At 44.3% G+C, this 12,731-nt stretch overlaps 1 protein-coding gene across 1 annotated transcript in view; it reads right to left on the reverse strand.

Moving 5' to 3' along the window:
* Positions 1 to 241: 241 nt before the first annotated feature.
* The window catches only part of LOC105995845 (protein FAM13A-like), a 19,004-nt gene continuing 6,514 nt past the window's right edge, over positions 242 to 12,731 (reverse strand). Inside the window, exon 3 of the mRNA XM_013029720.1 lies at positions 242 to 423. Coding sequence (XP_012885174.1) covers positions 242 to 423 — 182 coding nt within the window. The remainder of the gene's footprint in view (positions 424 to 12,731) is intronic.

Below are 12,731 nucleotides of genomic sequence, written 5' to 3' on the forward strand. Positions count from 1 at the left end.
CTACAATTTTAAAGAAGGTACTTTGGATTACTGCAAATGATAGTTTCAGAAGAAGGCTTATTTGCACTCTTTAAGCTTGAAATTGAAACAAGGTTGATGTGTTCCCAAATCAAAATGGAGCTCGCCCAACCCAGACTGCAGGATTCCTCAGATGAAGTTCGGTTTTGGCATCCCTGGTCATTTCAGACAGCGGTAAGTAGAAAGGCAGACATGATGATCTTAACAGCAAAATCCCACTAACTTACTGAAAGAAGTTTGGCCCAAATATGGTGGCGAGGTTGTGAATGTCCATTCGATTGTACACGTGGTTGGCAGCGACTTGTGTCAAGAACCCGCAAAGGTACTTGAGCAGGCTGTAGTGGCTATCTGGGAGCTCTTTCAGTAAGTCTCTTAAGCTAGTCTCCTGCACACCATTGCTGCGATCTGGAAGAAAAATATAACATAAACATGCTCTCAGGTATATTCCACAGACAACAATGAAAGCACACAGAGGGGGAAAAAAAAGGCAAATCTCTCCTTCAGAAAAACAAAATTCCTTAGAGAGTCAGCAAGGTCTTGAAACATTTCATTATTTTTTTTCAAGGAAGAATTACTGATTCAAGAAATCCCCAAATTTCCATGATTTTTATGCAGTACATAAAATAGGCTGGCATTTCGGTTTTTGTGTGTTCTTTCACCGAGTTAAAACAATAGTTAGGCTTTGATTTTGCAAAAAAATAACAAAAAAAACCCCACCAAATTTCTAGTTTGAATAAAACTCGAGACAAGAGACTTCCTGATTCCCAGAACAATCAAAGTACTGGACCCAGAGAAAAGTAAAGGAAATTTCTTTATAACTTTAGAATCTCAACGAAGATTCTCTCCTTGATCAAACTGAAGTAAGGAGGTCAGGTCTGGCCAGCGCCATATTGGTCCCATGGTGGATGGTAGGGTCTGCCATCTTGTCTTCATGCTGGGGGGAGGGAAACACCCATCACCTGCTTACTTCCAGCTTTGAAAAAGTAATGTGGGAAGACACCAGATCAACTAAAACAAATGTTCCAAATAGTTATGAATTTATGACACTGTCTTTGAAAAAGAACTTAAGACATTCACCGTGTATTTCTAGTCTTTTTATTTCCAAGAAATAAAACTAACAATTTTGGGGAAGAAGACAGGTAAGAACAAAATAACATGAAACCCTTTGCTTGACTAGAAGAATCACTAAGTGTGTTCTCCACAGACAAGTCACTGAGAGGTTGGGTGTGGTGGCTCACACCTGTAATCTCAGCATGCAGCAAGTAGGCTGCGGAGGGAGGAAGGTGAGTTAGAGGTCAGCCTGGACTACGTGGTGAGATCCTGTCTCCAAGAAACCAAACCCAAACAGCAATCTAGTAACTCAGAATTATCACACACCCGCCTTATTCTCCCCCAGATCATGTCCATTTGTTGTAACAGAAGATACATCGTGGGGTGAAGATGTGTGCCTGGTGACTCTGACATAAGTACATGTATGCCCAACTGTAAATATTTATAATGCACAACTCCTGGAATCTAGGTTTCCATGATTTGGCAGTTTATAGACTTTTATTATTACCACAGCCTTTCTCTTCCCCTCATTTAGTGCAGATTAATTATATGCTAACTTACTGTGACTCCAAAATGTGTACTGTTTCTAGCAAGATGTGATAAATATCAGCATCACTGTCAACCTGCAGGGCAAGATCTTGTAAGTGTGAGATTCCTCGTTGCTCAATACTGTATAGACTCGGCTTATAGAGGACTGAATGGGGGCATGGTGGTACCAATAACAAGATGACTTCTCTTGCTTGCAATCCTGGGTACCATTTGCTTTAGTTATAAAAAAATGTTTGTTTTATATATGGAAAACACAAGGAGGAGATTATTTCTTCCATCTTCCTGCAAGTACGGAGCGGCTACACTATACCAACTGCTCTTCTGCTACGTGAAATTCATCAGTAAGTGAAATAAACAGAAATCCCTATCCTCACAGTGTGTTTATTCTAGCCAAGGAGAGATGGAACAATAAATGTGGTACCAGGGTTGGTAGAACCCTGGGCTGGGTGAGGAGGGGTGACTGGAGTTAGAAATAAGACTTAGGAAGTGTGACGGAGAGGGTGTTTGATGTCTGTTGGTAAAGTTCAAGATAGCTTTCAGAGGTGGAAGTTGAGTTTCAATCATTTCTTAAATCCTCTCATACCTAGCTTACAAAAAGTGATGGATAAATCATTTTACAATGGAGAGAGGACATATGGGTGAACACAGTCATAATATTCAATGGACACATGTAAACTGGACCAGGTAACTTGATGGGTGGAATTGGGAGAGCTGGAGGGAAACAATGGAAGGAGTGACATGGATCAAGATGCATTGTTCTCATAAAATAGACCTGTTGAATGGAAACCCCTTTGCATAACTACTGAAAGGTAATTTTTAAAAATGAGTGGCTTTAGGCCTAGGAAGGTGGTTTAGTGGTAAAATGCTTGCCTTGCATACATGAGGCTCTGGGTTCGATTCCTCAGCACCACATAAGTAGAAAAAGCCAGAAGTGGTGCTATGTCAGAAGTGGTAGAGTACTAGCCTTGAGCTGAAGAGCTGAGGGACAGTGCCCAGGCCCAGAGTTCAGGCCCCACAACCACCACCACCACCACCACCAACAACAACAAAAAGAGTTGTTTTAATAGAGTGATACACAATTTTAAGGCACGGGAAGATGAACTAGCATAGACCAAGTGACACTGACATTTATCCCTCACATCTAATCTAAAGGAATGTGGAACAATTAGTTTATTTATAGAACTCACTCGGTTGGAATATTATGTGGGAAATAGATTACACTAAGTTTTTCAATAATAAGAAACAATTCATTTTAATAAGAAACAATTCATTTGAAGCTGGGCTTGTGGGTCCCATCTCTAGTCTTGGATATTCAGGAGACTGAGCCAGGAGAATCCTTTGAACTTGTGGAGTCCAAGGCCACTCTGAGCAATATAATATAGAAAGACTAGACTCAAAAAAAAAAAAAAGAAAAAGAGCTTACTTTGTGGTCAGATATCCATGGAATTCCTAAGAAGGGCCCCTCAACAGAGACATTAACATATTCTGATGTTACAAACTTGCCATTACCCTTAACATTAAACTGGAAGAAAAATCAGAATAGTATAATTCAGAAGTCTAAAGGCTTTGTAAAACATATTTTTCTTGTAAAGATACTGTACAGAGGGGTTACTGTTACATGAGTAAGGTAATGAGTACATTTTCTGTCAAGCATCCTTGGTTTTTCCCCTACGATCCCTTCCCTCCCCAAGTCCAAAAGTTTTAAGAGTACACTGAAAAACCTACAGAACTTGAACACCACACATTTGCTGAAAAATCTATACAGCACTGGAAGACCATAAACTCTTGTGCTCCAGGCTAAGTAGCAGATACTGAACCATGTCACAAGCATTTGCTCTCATTAAAGAGAGATTATGATCTTAATCAGCAATGCTGAGTTTATATCTGGGCGTGCATCACGAGACAGTACCCAGGTCTAACCTTGACCTTTGTCTAGTATTTCTCACGTGCCTTCACTTGTCCATGAAAACGAAATGGTACTTATAATCCTAGCTTTGGGAGAAATAAAGGAGCAAATACAGGGATACAGTCTCCACCATTACTCCTTGCAGCAAAGAGTTCAGCCACTGAAACAGAGTTTATCTCCACAGTACCGTATTTATCCAAGTAGTTTTCCCTTGCTTCATTCAGCCCTCCCACCCCCAACAAAAAAAGGGCTTATGAAAACCTGCTAATCTATTAGCTAGCATGCCTAACTACCACAGGCTTTGAGGCTGAGAGGTCAGATCTGAGCATGCAGACAGTCTCTAGAAGTCTAGAAGCAATGTCCCCACCCCTACGCACTACACAAACTACCTATAACCCAAATGGGTCAGGAATAGATTTGCACGCCAGAAAAAGCTCAGGCTGACTGTGAACTTGACTTTAACCTTGTGAGACCAGAAGTAGAGAAAGCAGCTGAGTCCACTCACTTCTTACCTGCAGGGCAGTAGCTAATACATTTACACTGTTTTAAGGCAGCAAGTTTGTGGTCCTCTATTGTGGCAGCAGCAGCAATCCAGCAGATGCCCAGTTGTAGACAAGTTGACTCTAACAGCAGCACCCAGCATCCATACTCGCCAGCCACACAGCAACTGGGCTGCCATTTGCTTTAAGCAGCCTGGGCCTAGACTCTGATCACATTTTCTGCAATCAGCTGCTATCATCATTGCTGCTACATGGTTCTCAACTTGGGGTCTCCCATATATAAGTATATAATAAATGTTTCCTGAATGAACAAATAAGCAATCCAAATTGTGGGGTGGTCGGGATGGGATTCTGAATTTGGTGATGATAAACTGCAGCTTTATAGGTTGATTGGGGGGAGCAGGAAGAAATGGCATCTTCATACAAGTCGACCAGTTTGTCTGGGCCCAGAATGTTTTTTAAGTGCCTAAGAACTGACAAAAGGTGAATGGTATTGCTCTGTAGAGATGCATGCGCAGTAGAATGAGCTGGGGTCAATCTGAGGCAGGTGCCCATGGGTGAGGCTGGGTTTTCCGTGTTTACCCACGGGGGGTGGGGGTGGGGGTGGACTCATTTCTCTGAAAGGCAGGGAAGCTGGTGGAGAAAACCCAAATGCAACTTAAGGTGAAGGAGACCCATGTTTCCCTACACAGAAGGGACATTCTTTTGCAACTCAATCTGTGACAAGGTTCACGGAGGCCTCACGTGGATCTCTCAAAGGGCAAGATGATAATAACAATTATTGCATTACCATCTACCCTTAAACACAAAGCGCCCATCTTAATCATGCTGATTCACTTCTGCATGTGCAAGGCTGTGTTTTTATTTGTCTAGTTTGTAGTGCTGAGGATCAAACCCATGGCCTCGTACATGGCAGGCTACTCTACCACTTCAACGTGGAGGTAATTTGCCGTCAAATCACCTGATACTTGTTTATTCCAGAAAGAACTTTCATGTCTGTAAGAACCAAGACCCCCAACAAGAATTGAAATATATCCAGGCCCTGATTCTCATACCTGCAATCATAATTCATTTTCTGGCTATTTGTCTTCTCTTTCAACCTAACTCAAATAGGCTATTCCCTCCTATAGAAGCTTTAGGGGAAAATAAGGAATTTATTAAAGACCTTACCCAATTGATAATAATTTATTCCTAAATCTCCAATGGACAGGAACTTATTGGTAGCTGGGTCTCCCTTTTTAATTTAATTTTACCCTCAAGTCCATACTCTTCCCACTATTACAAAGTTCTACACCTATACCCAGGGGATGGCTAAAATAAAAAAGACAGGCATTGGCAAGAATATGGAAAAATCAAAATCCTTCATTCAGCTGGGTACCATGACTCATGCCTGTAATCCTAGCTACTCAGGAGGGTGAGATCTAAGGATCACAGTTCAAAGTCTATATGAGTAGGAAAAGTCCGTGAGACTCTTATTTCCAATTAACTACCTTAAGACTCTTATTTTCAATTAATAACCAAAAAGATGGACGTGAAGCTGTAGCCTTGATAGAAAAAGCTAAAGGACAGAGCCCAAGCCCTGAGTTCAAGTCTCAGTACTGGTACAAATCAACACCAACAAACCTTTCATTGGTTACTGATAAGAATGTTAAATAATACAGACTCTGGGAAAAGAGCTTCTCAAGGTGTAAAATGTGTCCAAGTTATCACATGATAAAACTCTACTCCTAAGCATCAATCAAATGTATGTCCATATAAAAACTTGAGCAAAAATGTTCCTGACTATATTTTACCAGTAGTTACAAAGCAGAAACGGGCTGTGGATGGTAGCCCAGGCTTGTAATCCCAGATGCTCAGGAGACAGAGACCAGGAGGATCCTGGTTGGAGATCAACCTGGGCAAGATGTTAGCAAGATCCTATCTCAACCAACAAGCTGGATGTGGTGATATGCAGATAGAGTCCAGGCAACACTACCAAGTTAAGAGTGATCTAGTCTGGGGCTGATCCCAGGCAAAAAATGTGGGGTACAATCTGAAAACAAAACCAAAACAAAACACACATACACACACACACACACACACACACACACACACACACATACACCTCAAAACTGAAAAGCAACAGTGGGTTGGGTTGTTGCTCACGGTTGGGTTGTTGCTCAAGAAACAGACCATCTGCCCAGCAAACATAGGGCCTTGAGTTCAAACTTTCCTACAGCCCTAAAATAGCACAGACAACCCAAATATCTGTCAACAGATTCCTGGATACATAAAAAGCTTTACACTCCTAGAATGAAGTACTAAGCAGTCATAAAAAGGAATTGAAGTTCCTTTAATCTTGAAGCATTATCATGCAAGGTCAAGAAAATGAGTCACAAAAGATCACACCTTGTTGAAATGCCCACGGGCAGCAAATGACTATAAAGTATCTTCCTGTCTTCTCAGAGATGGGCCGAGGGCAGGAAGAAGCAGAGCACAAAATGGGCACAGTATTTCTTTTTGAAGTCATATAAGTGTTCTAAAATTAGATAGTGCTGATGGGTATACTTTGTAAAAATACCAACACCCCCTGAATTGTCCACTTGAAGAGGGCTGATTTTTAAGTTGGGTGATTTCCATCTTGAAGTTGTCAAACAGACTTGAAAATGAAGCCTGGGAAAAAGCAAGTCGGAGGATGTTTTATAGCTGGGTGCTGGTGGCTCACACCTGTAAATCTTAGCTACTCAGGAGACTGAAATCTAAAGATTAGGGTTCAAAGCCAGGCCAGGTGGACAAACCTGAGAGACCTTTATCTTCAATCGCCCAGCAAACATCCAGAAGTGGAGCTGTGGTTCAAATGGTGCAGCACCAGCTATGAGTAAAAAAGTCAAATGAGAGACAGAAGTCCGTAAGTTCAAACCCTAGTATTGGCATGTGTATGAATGCATGCACACATGCACAGACACACACACACATTCACACACAATCATGCACTTGCTCACAATCCTTAAGACCAGCTGTCCTTCTGTGGAACAATCTCACTCTCATAGCTTTTCTTTGCAAGCCTGAGTACTCTTACTCCCTACTCGATACTACCTCACAGTCAAAGGCTGCTACCATTACCAGGAAAGTCCAGCTGGCTATGCACACTCAGCTAAGAACACATCATGCTTATCAAGGTCTATAATGGGGGTCAGTCCTCATCAATACAATGTTTTGTTTTGTTTTTTTCCTGTCACGTGAGTCTGGTGGAAGCCAGCCAGCTGACATGCCGCCAGTGTGTGTGTGTGTGTGTGTGTGCTAAGTGGAAAACTAGCTTCCCCTGTACTGCAGTGTTCCCGACCCATGCCAGCCCTGCCATGCCGCTCCAGCCTTACGTCTTTGCTTAGGAAAAAATAAATTGCTTACCTATTTGATCTTGGTGACAGAAAGCCTAAAAGACACAGAGAAAAAACAGGAAAGGGTAGCACTTAGAGTTTGATAATGACTGTTTTATAGGAAGAGACTTTTTGGAGGGCTGAACAATTTTGAAAGGTGAGCAATGCAGGACTCGGTACTCACAGCGAGACCCAGAGGAGGAGGCTCTTAGGGAAAGAACACAAAAGCACAATGCCTATGTGCTTCTGATCATATAATATTGATCGGGAAGAACTCCAGGAAATGGAAACAACAGTTTTTTTCTTTGTTTTCTTTTCTTTTTGTCTTGTTTGTTCATTTATCTGTCTTTGGCAGGGCAAGAGAGGTGCACAGAAATGGAGGGACACAGGGTGAACAAATGCAGTAATGGTACTCGCTGGATGCTATGTAGAAAAGGAACTAAACAACTTGTAGGTGGAGATAAGGGGGAAAGTAGGAGACAGCGAGGGAAGGGGTAACATTGTCCAAAAAGAAATGTTCCCTTTACCTGACTTATGCACCTATGACCCCTCTAAACATCACTTAGATAATAACAATTTTTTTTTAAAGGTAAGCAAGCCAGGTGCCGGTGGCTCATGCCTATAATCCTAGCTGCTCAGGAGGCTGAAGATAGAGGTTCAGAGCTAGCCCAGGCAGGAAAGTCTGCAAGACTCTTATCTCCAATAAACCACCAGAAAACCGGAAGTGGTGCTGTGGCTCAAGTGGTAGAGCACTCAACTTGAGCAGAAGAGCTGAGAGACAGCACCCAGGCCCAGAGTTCAAGCCCCAAGACCCCTATGACCGACCAAAAAAAAAAAAAGAAAGAAAAAGAAAAGAGAAATAAAAAGACCAATAGAAAAGGTAAAACAGATTTCAGAGAACTCTACAAGTAGGTACCAGTGATTAAAATTAGATCACTTTTGAGGAAGGTGCTGGTGGCTCATGCCTAGCTATTTAAGAGGCTGAGATCTGAGGCTCACAGTTCAAAGCAGCCTGGGAAGGAAAGTCTGTGAGACTCTGATCTCCAATTAACCACCAAAATGACTGACATGGAGCTGTGGCTCTGGTGGTAGAACACCAGCCTTGAGCCAAAAGAGCTGGACAGCATCCACGCCAAGTTCAAGCCCCAGGACCAGCATAAAAAAATCATTTTGAAGTCTATAAGGCCTAGGGAGCCCTCTGCTGCCCAGACAGGCCATAAAGCTAGCGGGCAGAGCTGGCAAGGCCAGATAATAGGAAATAGAAAAGGATTCTTGGACGTTTTAAATAAAGGGGACCCTACCAGAAGCCCCTCTACTGTCCCTTTATCATGGACCTCTGGTCCTAGAGCGGAAAATCGCATGTCTGTATGTGAGACGCAGGCCTGTGGCATTCTGTTTTGGGGAGCCCTGGCTGGGTCACTTACTACAGTGGGGAAGTGTGGGCTGGGCTGGAAGTCACAGTGACTTCCAGGCTCTGTGGATTCTAGCTGCTGGCTCCGTGGCGCGTGGCTGGCCACGCAACCTTCCCTCTCCTCGGGTGTGAAGAAGGCCTTGTGTGGAGGAGGTTTCGGCAGCCAGGCTGCCACCTAGCGGCCATCCAGTGGTGACCTTGCGGCAATCCAGCCATGACCTTGTGGCCATCCAGAGATGACCTTGAAGCAACCAGGTGCCAACCTTTTAGCAATCTGGCAGTGACCTTGCAGCAACCAGTTGGGACCTGGCGGCAATCTGGCCGTGACCTTGCAGCAAGCCAGCAGTGACCTTGCTGCAACCCAGCTACAACTCTTGTTTCCACCCAATGATGACCCATTGGCAACACAGCCATGAGCCAGGCCACCCGGACACTCATAGGCTGCCAAACACAAGGCATCCAGGCAAAATCCTTGCAGGTACTTCATGTGCAAGGAAAGCGATGCAAATTAGCTTGTTGCTATTTACCTATGGCTTCAGCATTGTCCAACCATAATTGGTACCCAGAATGGAAAGGAGCCCATGTGTCTGCACAGGATAGACTCATCCTCACCATCCTCGGCCCAAGCACAAACCTTCCTCATCCATTTAAAGTGAGCCCCTCATCATGGCCTCCTGCCCTGGAATCTTTTTTTTTCTTCCTTTTGGTCTGTCAAGGGACTTGAACTCAGGGCCTGGGTACTGTCCCTGAGCTTTTTCACTCAAAGCCAGCACTCTACCCCTTTGAGCCACAGCTCCACATCTGTTTTTATTTTTTTTTCTGGTGTTCATGGACCTTCTTGCTCAGGCTGGCTTCAAACTAAGATCCTTAGATCTCAGCCTCCTGAGTAGCAAGGATTATAAGTGTGAAACACCAGTGCTTGGCTTTTTTTTTCCCTTCTCATTGTTGTTTTCTTTTCATGTTTGAAAATTGTCATTTATTGTTACTGTTTTCTGAGACAGGGTTTCACTACATAGTCCAAACTGGTTCACAAACTACTACATCCTCTATATCCCCCACAATCTTCTCTCTCTCTCTTATTTTCAGTCATGGGCCTTGAACTCAGGGCCTGGCTCTGTCCCTGAGCTCTTTTGTTGAAAGCTAGTGCTCTACCATTTTGAGCAACAGTCCCACTTTTTTTTTCTGATGGTTTATTGAAGATTAGAGTCTCATAGACTTTCCTGCTTGAGCTGGCTTCAGATCAAGATCCTCAGATTTCAGCCTCCTGAGTAGCTAGTGTTACAGGCATGAGCTACTGGTGCCCAGCTCAATCTTCTGCCCTCTTGACTTCCATCCTTTTCAATGAAGGGATCCCTGGTAAAGATGCCACATCAAGACTCTCTCCTCTTTCTTCAGTGAAAATAACTGTATCTCTGACACAGACAATAAAGTCCCCACAAGAAAAGAATCAGATTTCACCAAGTTGGGAAGCACATTGGGCTTCTAGGTTAAGTTCTAATTTGCTGGGTAAAGGGTCGGCATCTTAGTCATCCATAGAAAGTTCCTAGAAAGTAGAAGACATCTCTGACTTTCAGGACAAAAGAGCAGGTCTGACAGGCTGGATTACTTTGCCATTTCTATCAATGGATCTACCCTAGGTACAGACAGAAAATATCTGAATGGCCTCCAGTATTATCAAAGCACAAAATTCGCTGTGAGTTCTCCCCATAGCTACCAAAACTGCCTCAAAATTCCCTTTCCAGCTTATTGGTGCCTACTCATGGTCTAACACATCACCTTCTGCCACTAGGGGCCTCCTGGCTGTGTGGGCCTTGCCAAAGATAGAGATTCCACATTGCTGCTTTCTGTGTAAGTCACCAGGATGCAAAAACCTTAGACTTCTCTTTGAGTTCTTTCTTTCCCGCCATGTCTAACTTAGCCATGTCCTGTTCACAGTCTTTCTCCCATCTCTGAAGGCCTTCCTTTTCAACTCCATTACAACCTTTTCTGTGGAATGATGAACCATTTTCGAAATAGACAGTGGCTATAATTGTTCCATGCTGCAAATGTTCTTCACGCCACTGAATTATACATGTAAGCATGGTTCCAATAGTAAACTTTAGACCATGTATATTTTGCTACAATAAGAAAAAGCCCCCACTGGTAACCATTTATGTGATGCAAGTTCTTAAGGACCATGGCCTGGACTTCTGCTGGTCTTTGAGATGATCTCCCAGAAGCCAGCATCATCACATCCCACTGCTTTACACGGCACAGCCTATAATCTTCCATCACGAGACTTCTATCTTCAACAAATTACTTTTTGTAGACACAGACTAGTTCCGTAGCTGAATACGTTTGCTCATTGCTGTGACACAATGCTTGGCAGACACGATCTGAGGATTGATTTTGGCTCATGGTTTAGCAGTTCCGGCACACCATCTTTGCCTACATTTATTTTGAGCCTACAGTGAGGCAGAACATCATGGCAGAACAAGAGCTTTTGGGGGAGCTGATGACCTCATGGTGGACAGGAAGTAGATAAACTCAGGACCAGGCATGACCTGCAAACACATGTCTCCAGTGACCTACCTCTCCAGAGCCTTCCAAAACAGTGCTACCTTCTGGGGACCAAGCCTTATACACACGAGCCTGTAAAATCATTTCCTATTTTAACCACTACTCATCCTATGTTAGACCTTTCACCATGTATTATCGACCACATTTAAATTTTATCTTTTGCTAAGCTTCTTTCCCTGATGGATGTTGGCTGGTCAGTTGGGTTTTGGCTTTAATATCAGAAAGATGTTGTGTATATTCAAGTGTAAAGCCATTTGCTCTTTTTAATTTTGGTGGTCCTGGGATGGAACCAGGCAGGGGGCTTGTGCAAGCTACCCCACCAATGCACATCCAGACAACCCCACCAGTGCACCTCCAGACAACCCCACCAGTGCACATCCAGATAACCCCACAGTGCACATCCAGACAACCCCACCAGTGCACGTCCAGATAACCCCACAGTGCACATCCAGACAACCCCACCAGTGCACGTCCAGACAACCCCACCACTGTACATCCAGACAACCCCACAGGTGTATGTCCAGACAACCCCACAGTGCACGTCCAGACAACCCCACAGTGCACGTCCAGACAACCCCACCAGTGCACGTCCAGACAACCCCACCAGTGCACGTCCAGACAACCCCACCAGTGCACGTCCAGACAACCCCACAGTGTATGTCCAGACAACCCCACAGTGTACGTCCAGACAACCCCACAGTGTATGTCCAGACAACCCCACAGTGTACATGCAGACAACCCCACAGTGTACGTCCAGACAACCCCACAGTGTACGTCCAGACAACCCCACAGTATATGTCCAGACAACCCCACCAGTGCACGTCCAGACAACCCCACTAGTGTACATCCAGACAACCCCACAGTGCACGTCCAGACAACCCCACCAGTGCACGTCCAGACAACCCCACCACTGTACATCCAGACAACCCCACAGTGTATGTCCAGACAACCCCACCAGTGAACGTCCAGACAACCCCACCAGTGCATATCCAGATAACCCCACAGTGCACGTCCAGACAACCCCACTAGTGTACGTACAGACAACCCCACAGTGTATGTCCAGACAACCCCACAGTGCACATCCAGACAACCCCACCAGTGCACGTCCAGACAACCCAACAGTGCACATCCAGACAACCCCACCAGTGCACGTCCAGACAACCCCAGAGGGCACGTCCAGATAACCCCACAGTGCACGTCCAGACAACCCCACAGTGCACGTCCAGACAACCCCACAGTGTACATCCAGACAACCCCACAGTGCACATCCAGACAACCCCACAGTGCACATCTAGACAACCCCACAGTGTATGTCCAGACAACCCCACCAGTGCACGTCCAGACAACCCCACCACTGTACATCCAGACAACCCCACAGTGTA

Source organism: Dipodomys ordii, unplaced genomic scaffold (genome assembly GCF_000151885.1).
Source record: "Dipodomys ordii isolate 6190 unplaced genomic scaffold, Dord_2.0 Scaffold122, whole genome shotgun sequence".
In the NCBI taxonomy this organism is placed as follows: Eukaryota; Metazoa; Chordata; class Mammalia; order Rodentia; family Heteromyidae; genus Dipodomys; species Dipodomys ordii.